Below are 13,080 nucleotides of genomic sequence, written 5' to 3'. Positions count from 1 at the left end.
TCATTTATCTAGAATTTGAATCTTATAAAAACACAATGATGACCACCCTTGTATTGGTAACCCCTTTTCTGTTATGCAAAACCACCGAGCTACCTAGCAGAAAAGAACAAAGTTTATAGGGTGGAGAACTAAAGTTCCACACAGCACACCACCATCCCGACCCCTCTCTCTCTCTCCACCACTATCCCGACCCCTCTCTCTCTCACAGGCTAAAGCACACCCCACAGCCCCAACTCCTTTCTCTGTATCCTGTTACCTCTTAATGTCGCCTGGTGACCAAACCCCCAGCATGTGAACCTTTAGACTTTAGACTGTATCCAAACCACAACCTCCCCCCCCCCCTCAGTCCTTCCACAGTGCTTCTCTTTAAGCAGAGAGGACAGGAGCAGTGAGATCAGTCCATAGGTAAAGGCACCTGCTCTCCAGCCTAAGGCCCAGAGTTCAATCCCTGGGATCCAGTAGCAAACCACCTAACTCCCGGCGTTGTCTGCTGGCCTCCACATCTGTGTGTTCTCCCACACATGAGTAAATAAATGCAATTTTAAAATTAAAAATAAACATAAGTAGTCTATTTGTGAGTGGTTGCTTAGACAGTGATACCTGTTTTTATGAAATTGCTCAGAGTCTGCCCAGGTTTAAAGTTGTAAGGGTGCATGCAGCACAAATGCCTTTGTGAGCTGGGACAGCTCTGCTTATTTCCTGAGCTACAAAAGGAGCTGGAGAGGGAGGCAGCTCAGTCGGGAAAGCATGGAGACCTGAGGTCGCAAGCATGTACTTAATTTAAGGCTGAGCCTGGTGTCATGCAGCTGAAATCCTAGCCCTGGGGAGGAGATAGGAGGGGGGTTGCTGGAGCCATCCCAGTCAGTGAGCCACAGGTTCAATAGAACCCTGTCTCTGTGACCTTTGGCCTGCGTGTGCAAGCGCGTGCACGCTCTCTCCCTCCCTTCCTCCTTCCCCCTTTCTCTCATATACCACACACATGTACTCACACATACACTCACACATATTCTCATAAATTCACAAATACACACTCACACGAACTTACACACAAACTTAACACACATGAGTTGTAGCAGCCCCCTGCTCATGAATAGAATCTGCTTACAGCACACACTAAATATCACACAGCCACATCCTTAACAGTTGGAGCTTGGGTATCGTAGGAAGGATGTTTTGAAAAGCAAGATGGTATTGGAGGAAGAGCTGCTCCCTGTAGTTTTCACCACACAGATCATCCACAAATACCTGATTTTAAAGAGCAATAAAACAAACTTTTAACAAGCATACATCGTTAACCCCAGCACTCAGGAGGCAGAGGCAGGTGGATCTCTAAGAGTTTGAGGCCAGCCTGGTCTAAGAGTGAGTTCTAGGACAGCCAGGGCTACATAGAGAAACCCTGTCATGAAAAACAAAAAAAATTTTTTTTTTGTTTTTTAAAAAAGGAAGAAGAAAGATAAAAGAACAGTAAAACCTAGTGTTCTGTCATGACCGTTAAATTTCAAAACTAAGCTTTTAAGCATTTCTAGAGGTCAGAGAGAGGAAAGAAGTACCGTGATTTAATTCCTGTGCTTTGTGTGTGTTTAATATGATCTAATATTGAACATTGCTGAGCAGTTAAGTTGTGTGCAGAGGGGACTCTTGGGGGGTGGGTCCCTGGCCTGTGCCTGCTGCTCTGTTCCTACCACTTCTGATGGCTGGGCATGGCGTTCTTAGGGCTCTGTTTACATTCACAGAGACTTTTTCAGTTTCGCTTTTTCTGTGAAATGAAAATAATAAATCTGTCTCGCTGAGTTTTGTGTGTGGTCTGATGAGATACAGTCTAAAAAGCCCTTAATACAATACCTGGTCCTCCACCTCCACGAGAGACGGTTGTTATGGGTATGGTGGTTGTCATGGTTTCATTTTTATTTATCTTCTTTTCATTACCTTGACCAGTGCCTTCCCTGCATGAAGGCAGACATGGTTTGAATGCCAAACTCTATAATTAGTGAGCATTAACAGTGTAAGAGAATGGCAGCCAGTAGACACTGAGCCTGGGAATCATCCATCAAAGGCTTTTCCTGAGCCATTGACCTGGCCCCTGGCCCGCTCTCCGCCTGGGGTTCCCATGGGTCTCGTGTGTATGGCCAGGCTCACAGGTTGCTCTTCCTTCTTAGGGTTTCACGAAAATCAATGCTTTTAACTGGGCCAAGGTGCGGAAACTGAGCTTCAAGAGGAAGCGCTTTCTTATCAAGCTCCGACCGGATGTGAACGTAAGTTACTCAGGAACATAAAGGGGGCACCAGCCGAGCTGTGAATGAGGCAGGCTTTCCTGGCGGCTGGCCTGTAAGGATGGGCTGAGGAGTACTGTGTATCCGAGAGCTTGAGGATGCTCTAGCTGTCATCTGAGTTCTGCGAGGAGGGATAAAAGGATGCATACTTAAGGAGAAGACCCTTCACCTTGCTGACAAACAACTTGAGCCAGGCTGTGGCTACACATTACCTGTGGCCCCGCCCTGGGACCCCAGTCAGCGGTCTGCCATGTCCTGGCTATCCTCCCCTGCTCAGAAGCAGTCCTGACTTGCTCGTTCCTGTTGTTGCCTTGCACCTTTGGGAGGCACGTTCTCGTGAACTGAATTATCTCTTTCAGTTTCCCCAGAATCCCCAAAACTGCCACCTACCCTGGGGTGGGTTCCAGAAAGAGAAGAGTGTCTTCTTCATCTGCCAAAAGCCACACAGGAGATGCATACATAATACATTCCTGATGTGTGACCCCATCCGAAACCGAGCCCTTTATCCCATGAGGCAGGGCTGACGGGGCCGTCTAGGTTCAAAATTCAGATACACTGTGTGGAGTGGATTCATAGGCCTGATTGGGAAGCAAACCCCCCAATAAGTGATTCTCTGTGGGAAAATGCAATTGCAGTTCCAGAAACCCGTTTATGTGGGAACGGCCACAGCATACACTGAAGTTGGTTTTGTGCAAACCCTGAGAACCCCCAAAATAGCCAGAGCTGCTGGGAATGCTGAGGACTCTGGGAGCTTTTGTTTATGTAACATGGCCATTGGAGTTGGAAACATTGAGCGTAGGGGTAAAAAATTGCCATATTCCTTCCAGAATCAAAAGACAGAAGTTCGTCACCTGAGAGTCATTAATACTTTTGTACTGGACAAGTAGGGGCTCCATTTCCTCTGTGGTTCTTGGGGTCACTTGGAGGCCTGTGACATCTACCATTTTATAAAATGAGGAAAAAGGTCAACCTGGACAGGAGCCATGAGGAAGAAAACAGAAGAAAGAGACACAGGTCAGATATTTTAAGGAAGGGATGTGTGTTTATACTTGAACTATTTTTAAGGAGGCAGCAGAAGCCAAGAAAATGCAGTTTATGGAGTCCACTACTGTTCCCATTAGTTCCTAAGAGTCTTCAGAGGAGGTGGCGGGATAGGGACCTGCCTCGTCATTGCGAACAAGCATATTTTCCTCAATCTTTGGATTAATGATCTTGTCATTAAATACACCGTTTGTATTTTATTGGACAAATTCATTTCTGTTTTTTTTTTCACATTTCAGCAGAATGCTTATGAGTGGTACAGGGAAAATAAAAGCTATATTTCTTTTCAGAGCTCATACCAAGACACCCTGGAATTCCTGATGGCCGGCCGAGACTTCTGCAAGGCCTTCTGGAAAATCTGTGTGGAGCATCACGCCTTTTTTAGACTCTTTGAAGAACCCAAGCCGAAACCAAAGCCCGTTCTCTTCAGCCGAGGGTCGTCGTTCCGGTTCAGGTGAGGGTGCCGCTTCACGAGCCCGTGTAATCACCATGTGGACGTTTTCCTGACACTCCACCCATCATGGCTATTGCGGTTCACAGCAGATGAATAAGGCAGACCACGGTTGGGTCTACGGCCAGTGGAGGCACTGGCTTGCTTATGCCAGCCTGCTTGTGTCACCTTTCGAGGTTCTGTTTGAGCTTTTGGGAATGACTTAGCCATCTCCCGTTCACAGTCAAATCCCAGCATAAGTCTCGAGATGAACTTTTTATATCATTTAAGAATCTCACACATGAATACAACGTGTTTTGTTCGAACCCATGCCCACTCTTTCCCCTATAGTTCCCTTCCCAGCTTCTCATTTCTCTCTTAAGCCCACTGTGTCCACTTAGTGCTGCCCCTATGTGGTTGGGTGTGGGGCCGTCCACTGGAGCAAGGGCAACCTGTAAGAGGCTGTGCCCGAGGAAAACTGACTCTTCCTCCGCCCATTGCCCGTAGCTCCTTGTGTGAGTGTGGTTTTTAACAGTTCTGGGGGCTTCAATTCGGGGGCCTTGTGCATTCCAGGCAAGCGTTTACCACTGAGTCAGTCCCTAGCCCCTCTCCTGCAGAAAGCGGTTTATTTATAAAGGCAAGAGCGTCATTTTTCAGGCATTGTGTCATAGACGGGCAAAGACTTAGCCATCTTAGGATCACGTTTTTGTTTATTTTTCAAACAATACTGACACTGTGCTGTGAGGAACACTGGTCTAAGTACAGTGTTCCTTTTCTCCACCCTCACAGATGCAGGCTCCCGGGATGGCAGCCTCACAACCAACCATGGTTACGCGGGTTTATTTAGTTGGATGTTTTGTCTTATTATCTATAAGGAAAATAGCAAGAGGTCAAATGGACAGAAACCCGAAGGTTCTTAGAATTGCTCTTATTCTTACCTGCCTGAGAAGATGTGGTTTTGGTTTTCTCTTGTCAAGGCAGGGTTTCTCTGTGTGGCTCTGGCTGTCCTGGGACTCTGTAGACCAGGCTGGCCTTAAAACTCACAGCCATCTGCCTGCCTCTGCTGGGGTTAAAGGTTCTCGGCAAGAAGATGTGTTGAAGTGCAAATGCCTCTGAGTCATCTCCCTTTGCTTTCCTGGTCTTTGTTTCAGTGGTCGGACTCAGAAGCAAGTTCTCGACTATGTCAAAGAAGGAGGCCACAAGAAGGTGCAGTTTGAAAGGTAAGAAGCCCTTTCTAGCCAGTGCCATTCTCTCCGAGGACCTAATGTTCCTTCATCCAGTCTGGGGTGAGTCAGTCAACCTCAGCAAGTCGAGGGTTGGACCACGTTTTAGGACCCTGGGTGCTCCCTCAAGGTAGGGTGAGGAGAGAATACAGTAGCAGGTGATGGGGGAGAGCTGATAGAGAGCCGAGTGGGCCCAGTGTAGAGATGACAGTGTCTTCCAGGCCTGTCCTGGTCAAGAGGACACACTTGAGGATGCAGCTTGAGGTTTCTGTTAACTTTAGTCAGGTAAGGTCGGAAGAGAACCCGCAGGATTTGTGGCTATCACTGTTTGCAGCAGACGCTCGTGGCTTCAGGTGTTCACCAGGCTCTGCTCAGGGCTCCTGGCTTCATGCTGGCCCTGCATGGTCAGTGGTCATTTATTCTCTGATTAAACCCTGAGATTAACACGCAGAGCGAGTAGCACAGGTCTCCTGAGCTCCAGAGCCTAGAGCCTGTCCGCACTTCTCGGCCTCCCAAGGGAGACTAAGGTGAAGGGCGAGGAGTGACATCATGGCCTCCGCCCTCTCTGCTGCCTGTGAGTGTCTGTTCTTAGTCTCCTTCTGTTTCCCGTGTTAGTGCATTGGATATTCACCCTAGCATATAGACAGGACGTAGCGGATACTCGAGTTCTTAGAACTTCACATTGACAAGAGCTGGAGGAATCTGAACTTTGAGCTCCACCTAAAACTCCTGCGTGGAAAATTCCACACTTGGTCCCAGTCAAAAATACACAAAATTATAAATATTATATGAAATAACCTTCAAGCTGTGCGTATAAAGTGCATAAGAAACAAATTAATTTCTTGTTCAGACTAGGATGCTGTTTCTATGCCATCTCGTTGTATAAGTGCAAATATTCCAAAATCCAAATTCTTCTGCTCCTAAACTGCAGAGGACAGGATGCTAACATGTGTTAGTATTTGATATATTTAGTTCTTTTTGTTTGTTGCTACTACAACTAACAGAAGTAGATAAAACTACCTTGGGTCGCAACCTTTTTTAGTTCCTACCTCTCTTTTCAAAAAGAAACCTCTAGATTTATGTTCCTTCTGGGTTTCAATACTTATTAATTTAAAAAAAATGAAGGATTGCCTTGGGTGTGTGGCACCTCGTTTATATACATGCTGTCATTTTATATAAACGCATGCATACAATACATGCAACACTCATTTGCTTTGTTAACTTGTTGTCTTTGAGCTCTAGAGAATTAGGGTGCTTACATCTTATTGATCTCACTCCCTATTAACAGATGTTCAAGTCATTTTGATGCTTTTGTTTGATTTTGCTAAAATAAGCCATGAATCCCTCATGGTGTTTCAGAATGTCAGGAAGCTTTTGCCTCTGTGTATCCAAGCCACTAGCTCACCATAAACAGCCTTGTTGATGTATCCAAGGATAACACTCCTGTCATTTTCCTAGATGTTAGCAGTTGCGATGCTGATGACTGTGCAGGAGGTAGCTCTGATGGTCCACAGATGCCCTGGGGCCTTCCCTTGTGAAGAAGAGACTAGTGTACACTGGGGTGTATTTAAACCATCCCGTGAGTTGTTCGGTGGATCGAGGGCCTGTGCCGGGGGCCCTCTAGGCCCTCCCTTGAGTCTCCATTTCCCTACAGGCCTTTGTCTCCTGGGTTTACGTTTTCTAAGAATAAGATGTTATGTGGTCCTTACCCCTGTCATAGATCTGATCTAGAAAATAGTGAACCAAAGGCACAAGGATGCTCATGTTGTTAGCTTGCAGTTCCGTCCCAGATGCCTGGTGGCTACTCCTGTCCCTTGACTTTCCCCATGGCTAACAGACAGAGCTCAGGCATCCGTGGTCCTTCAGCAGCTAGGACAAGGATGATCAGGAGGAGTGACGTATAATCCCCAGTGACACAGGTGTTCTGAGGTACTGTGCGTATGTCACACACACAAAGGTAGCTTTGGGTACCTTCCTGATCGAAAAGGGACTTAATGTATCAAACAGAAGGTGTTTGCTTCATTTGATCAGAGCTGTCCTAACTTTAGCTACCTTGTATGATTTCCCTCAGAAAACACAGCAAGATCCATTCCACCAGGAGCCTTTCTTCACAGCCCACAGCATCGAACTCAGAAGTGCCAAAACAGGTCAGTGGGTAGTCGTGGACAACCGGAGCTCTTTTCCTCAATTCTTTGAGCTTTGGGCTTGCCGATAGTATTTTCTGGTCCTGTCTCCTTTCTTTGCTCTGGGATTTGGCTCAGCTGGTCCTGAGACGGCTTTGGGCTCTGAACCGAGCCTGGCTGTGCACAGCAAGCCTGTCATGCAGCTTCTCAGGCTGGTTTATCTTCTGTGCTTGAGGCTTGAAACACACGTGGCAGTTCATGACACCAAGCTTACCTACCAGCTAAATGTTTTGTGACTGATAGGGGCCTGTAGAGATAATGCTGGGTATAGTTCCTGCTGGGAAGACTCTGCCGACAGAATCCCAAGGACTTGTGTTAGTGATCAGGCAACAGCAGGAAATATTGTCACCTTTACTCTGAGTGTGGCAAGTGCTCGCTGACCCCAGCACTGGTGTCTCCGTACATCATTTTCAGGATTTTCTCTCAGAGACTAGCAGTTTGTTTGAGAAAGAACTTGAGAAGGTGTTCTCGTTGTGTGACTCTGACATCAGACTTTCACCTGTCATAATATCCTTTCTCTCAAGTACAGTTGCCTGTGACTTTCCTGGGGTCTTCGTCACAGCTTTCTCTGCTGTCCCATTGGCCCTTCTAGGAAGGCTTTCATAGGCCGAAAGAGCCATCCACTACATAGACCCCTGAAATCCCCACTTGAGATCAGGGTCCTGGAAAGCAGTGTATAGCTCGTGTACTGGGGACCCATCCTGGTGCGCATCTCCACCTCAAAGGTCATGAGTTTCACTTTCTGCCTGAGCACACAGTTCCTGCTCTGAGGAGGCCACACTGGCCTCTCCGTGCCTTTCCTTCCAGCTTCTGGAATTCGAAGGAGAGACTTTTAAATTAAACCGCACTTCCTCGCTCTTTGTCCACTCTGGTGCAACCATCTCCCTCTGCCCTTCCCTGTTCTCTCTGCCCTCTGCTCTGGTATAACCATCTCCCTCTGCCCTTCCCTGTTCTCTCTGCCCTCCGCTCTGGTATAACCATCTCCCTCTGCCCTTCCCTGTTCTCTCTGCCCAGTCTCCACAGAACACCAGCCTTACATTTGGAGAAGGGTCTGAGTCTCCCGGCGGCCAAAGCTGCCAGCAAGCCAAGGAAGCGAAAGTCTCTACCTTGGAGTCGGGACCACACCAAAGCCCTGCTCCTCCATCCAAGAGCTCTCCGGGGAGCAGAGCTGCAGACGGACCCGCCGTGGTGCCGCCCGAAGAAGAGGAAGAGGAGGAGGGTGGCAAGGAGGGCGCCCAGCCAAGTCAACGTCAGCCCCCACAGCCAAGCACAGGTCCAGCATCCCGGGCTGCCGGAGGCAGCAGTGCTTCCATCCCTTTCATTGACTGTAGTGATGTAGATAGTGAATACGACCTTCTCAGAGAACCAGGGTCCCAGTCACGCTCCCAAACAAATGACAACAATGAGGGTGATTTGACCAGTGGTGTTTACCTGCTGTCCAGGGACGAGAGGCGAGCAGAGGCTAGGCACAGGACTTCCCCTCCCTCCACGAAGTCTTCCCGGCCTCCTTCTAGAGAGTTCCTTGATGACGACTCAGCCGATATTACCTTTGATCTGAGTGGGAGCCCTGGGCTCCCGAGACATAGTTCCCTGATAGATGAAATGTTCAGGGCCTCCGCTGGCCACAGCCCCCTGGCCACCCCACTGTCCCCCTGCAGCAGAAGTTCAAGCCCAGATATGAGCTGGGACAGAACTGGGTCCCAAGGCTATGTTTCTGAAAACGGACATGACCTTAGGGGAAAGAGTATGGGAGAAGATACCACCCCAAAGCAGGGTCCTCCCTATGAAGACTGTTCCCCCGCCCTGCAAAGGCCCTACCTGCGGAATCTTCCCAGTAGGTATAACAAGTCAGAGACAGATCCTCTCATCCTTAGCCAGGCAGCCCCCACCCCAGAGGCCATGGAGAGGCTTGGTGACCAGGAAGAGGAAGGGTTGGCTAACGTGGCTGCTCCCCAGGGTAGGATGCTAGCCAATGGTACCTCTGGGACAGGCCCCACCGCAGAGGTTTCCCTCACGCAGGCTGTGTGCGCCGGCAGTGTGGTGGGTCAGCTGGCGCCTCTGCAAGTGACCGAGTGTTCCACTGGCAGTGGGACTGAATCCAGTGATTCGGACTCTGCCATGGTGAGCCCTTCAAGGAAGTCCCTGGCGTTTGACTGCCCAACCAGTCCGAGCTCTGCGTCCAAGAGGAAGAGTCAGAAGGGCTTGCATGGCTTGCGGCTGAGTGAGGAGGAGGGGGAGGATGAGTGAGGAAGACTGGAGGCAGGCGGCCAGCTGTTGATTCAATAGTCGTAGAATCCGGGTTGCCGCACTGAGGGTCTGTCTCAGTGACTTGTTCGTTTCTGGTGAACATTTGTTAGACGAAGTTTGGGATAGGCACACATCTATGGGTTATGCCTGACTTCCCCTACTTTTAAGGAGCACAAACGTCACACATGTGACTTGCTTTCTAGAAAGCATGGTGCAAGGTGTCCAGGAAGACTAACAGTGAGTTGCTGAAGGTTTGCGTTGCTGGCCGAAGGGAGTAGGAATTAGCTTACGATGGGTCAGATAGTGTAAACCGTGTATCGTGTTGACTTGGTCGTTTTCTCTGTGTGTTCAGTTGTGTGTGCAGGTTCCCCTCCTGTTGGCTGTGAGTTTTGAGATGTCACTGAGGTCACAGAAAAGTGTTGACCTTCACATGTCTTTGCCCTCTGTAAAAGGGGGGCCGTCTTCTGGGGCCTGTAAGGAGGCATGGACAAATCTGAGGTCAAGTGGAAGTTAGTTGGTAGCTGAGATTGTGTTGGTCAAATCATCCTGGAGAGAAAGGGGAAATCTCAATGGGAAGACCGTGAGGTCCTTTTGGTCTCCTGTGAAATGCTGTGGATGTGGTCAGATTCCCCAGACACGGCCATTTATTTACCTGGGTTTGCTCCGTTGGTTGGGGTTTACGTTACTGGGTCAAATCACTAGGCTTCCTTTTAGAAAATGGCTCTCTGACTCTCAGAACCTCTTGGTGAACCAGAAATACTCCTGAGTGGTAAGGCAGAGAAAATCAGTACCTCGTCATGGGCACTGTTGTTTCCGACAGGTTAGCCAGCCGCGTGCCTGCCCGCCTGTTTGTCACACACTGCCCAGCCTCATCACTGCCCTTGGCTTTTGTGCTCCGATGAACAGCCACCCCACTGGGAACACTGACACCTGGATATTTCTATGACTTCTTCAAAACCGTGCAGGCCCCTGCCTGGCACCCGGCCTTTCTGCGCTGTAGATCGAGGGGCTGGGGCTTCAACTCTCTCGTTGGTTTTTCTTGACTGTCCTGTGGCATCCCCTGAGCCATTCTCAGATAAGTAGTGCCTGATTCTCACCCAAGAGACTGGATCTGCTGGCCAGGGTTCCAGCTTGGACTTCCCAGATGGCTCTGTGGGGACAGCCAGGATCCGTTCTCCGTCAGACCTGACGACCCTGGAGACTCTCCTAGGGTGGAGTGAGAATGTTAGCGGGGTCACTGCTGTCTTAAAATGCCTCCGTTTGTATTTTCCAGTCTTTGATAATTTTTTAATCATAGAAAAACATTTTTAGATCTGAAGTAATGACGAACTTTTGAGAAGAGTTGTAACATCCTCCGTGAGCCGCCAGGCTGCTGGCGTTATGAGCCCCCCTCTCTGGCGGCTGCATCGCAGGGGGAAAGCTGAGCTTGTTCAGGAAGTGAAGTCAAGCTTGGCTTGTGGATCTCAGAATCTCGTCAGCAGGAATACTGAGAAGCCAAGTTTTAAATATTCAGAAGACTTCTTTTTTATGCAACCATTTTTGCTTTTTCCTTGATCAGCTGATCTAGTTAACTGGAGAGCGCTCGGCAGTCTCCCCCGACCTTACCGTAGATAACATGTATGTTCAGAAGGCTTGCAGAGCCGGGTGGAGGCTTTGGCATTCACCTAGGCAAACCTTCACTGTAGGTGAGCAAGCTCATTCCCGGGGGTTAGGTGACTTCGCAAGGCACCAAGTGTGCCTCAGAACTGTGACCATCCCCTTAGTCACCTGACGTGGGCTCTTCTCTCTTGTGATTTCCTAATGCCCTCAGACTTTCCAGGCTCTACATTTTAATTTTGGAGACGCTTGTCTGCATTTCTCATTAAAATTAGATGTGAAAATCCTGAATGACAAGGATAGTTATATGCGAATAGCTGCTCTTCCTACTATAGGGCGCTGTCGGATTTAAGTTGTTTTTTGTATATTCTGTCTGGTCTTAAGAAAAGCTATAAATTTGCCGTAGGAAAACTTACGTCCCTTAGGAGTTGAGCTGAGTCAGTCATTTGATTGGTTTCACTGTGACAGTGATTTCTCTAGAGGGCTTGTCCTTACTCTCCATACACAGAAGTCTGTACTGAAACAGGAATGCGTGCTGTGATCTTGTCGTGCGAACATAGCAGAAATCGTACCCGTGACCCCAGAGAGCCAAGCATGTTCTTGCAGTTCTTTTTGCTTTGCCTTTTCCTACGGAAGTGGCTTTACCTCCGTGTTTTCAAGCGGCTGACCCATCCTTGTGTGCCCAGGTGACTAGTGTCACCTTTCGCTTGTGTACGGCAGAGTTTTCTCTTCAGTGGTTTGGTACCAGCTGAGGAGTTTCAGTTCTGTTTCTTGGCTGGAATTTGTGAAGGCAACAGTCCCAGCAAGTTATTAGTGCCTAAGAGAACTGGGGACAGGTTTGTTCCAAGGCCACGTACCCTGTCATGCTGAGAATGGAGCTTATCCTCCGCCCATAAAGACTCCAGAACACGAGTCAGGGAATGCGTGCCTGCGGTGCGCTGAGTGTAGCGGGGTTGCAGGGTCACGCACCCTCCCCACTGTCCCCGTGCGAAGCACAGCAAAGTCAGATGCCTCCCCAGCCACTGTAGACTGGGCTCCGAGGCTTTCCCAAACCCACAAAGTCTCAACCTGGGACGTAAAAAGGACCTACCTTTGTGTCAAGTGAACTAAGGGAAGGGAATCCAATAATAGGGTTGGCTGTGAAAAATACATAGCATGGACTAGCGATGGAGGATCATCTGCATTTCCAGGGGGCCCCCTATGCTAGGGCCCCTTTAGATTACTGTATTCTGTAGGATTTTATTGTGAAATATGTATAGACGCGTTTGTGGTTTCCCAAGTTTAGCCTCCTTAAGAGCAAACTGAAAAGGCAAGAGATTCCTTCAGCATGAGGAGATGCATTTAATGAGATCCAGAGCCCGAACTGTCCCAGCCCCCTCGAAGGGTCATCTGGGTGCCATCAGTGGGGTTTTATTAGACGAGGAAGTCTGTGGAGTGGATTCCAGGAGTTCCTCACGCAGTGCTGCTCGGCCTGCGCTTCAGATGTGAATAATAACCACTCTCTGCTCGAGAGCATCGCTGACGGTTTAAACCGTGTCATGCTTTAAAAAAAAGCTAGGCCTGAATAACAAGAATGCAGAGTCAGCTGCTCTCATCCCCTGGAGTTGGAGGGGTCTCATTGGCCTTGGAGTCATCCTGACCAGGTGTCGTCAGCCCTTTTCTGAAGAAGGGATAAAATCCAGACAGGAAACATTCTTAGCATTGGTAAAATGATATCAAATGTGCCGAGAGGTCTGTTTTGTCATTGCTCTGTCTGGACTCACCGACCATGTGCTTGTGGTCGGCTTTCCCACTTAAAATGGGCATCCAAGGGCGGCCATAACTCTCAGTGCGGAGCCTCTGAGTTCAGGTAGACTGAGCAGGAATGAACCAGGCAGGTGTAGTTTGCTTTCTGTGTTCTTGTCTTGATGACTTGGCTTTGCCTGGGCCCTGTACTTTGGTTAGCCAGAATTTCCAGTCCTCGCTGTGACATTCTCAAAGAAACTTGTTTCCTGATCCCCCCCTCCCTCTCCCTCTCCCCCCTCCCTCTCCCTCTCCCCCCTCCCTCTCTCCCCCTCTCTCTCCTCCCTCTCCCCCCTCCCTCTCCCTCT

General features: G+C 48.9%; 1 protein-coding gene across 5 annotated transcripts in view; it reads left to right on the top strand.

Annotated features, from left to right (window-relative positions):
* Farp1 (FERM, ARH/RhoGEF and pleckstrin domain protein 1) overlaps positions 1-13,080 on the top strand; it is a 214,903-nt gene that overhangs the window by 167,920 nt on the left and 33,903 nt on the right. For all 5 annotated transcript variants that reach the window (XM_050150437.1, XM_050150440.1, XM_050150436.1 and 2 more), the window contains 5 exons: positions 2,157-2,252; positions 3,602-3,765; positions 4,893-4,961; positions 7,036-7,111; positions 8,162-8,420. In XM_050150437.1, coding sequence (XP_050006394.1) covers positions 2,157-2,252; positions 3,602-3,765; positions 4,893-4,961; positions 7,036-7,111; positions 8,162-8,420 — 664 coding nt within the window. The remainder of the gene's footprint in view (positions 1-2,156; positions 2,253-3,601; positions 3,766-4,892; positions 4,962-7,035; positions 7,112-8,161; positions 8,421-13,080) is intronic.

The sequence above is a fragment of the Alexandromys fortis genome, unplaced genomic scaffold (genome assembly GCF_014885135.2).
Source record: "Alexandromys fortis isolate MF-2015 unplaced genomic scaffold, M_Fortis_MF-2015_v1.1 scaffold_66, whole genome shotgun sequence".
Lineage (NCBI taxonomy): Eukaryota > Metazoa > Chordata > Mammalia > Rodentia > Cricetidae > Alexandromys > Alexandromys fortis.
The sequence above is the reverse complement of the archived record's forward strand: the minus strand, read 5'-3'. Positions and strand labels throughout refer to the sequence as shown.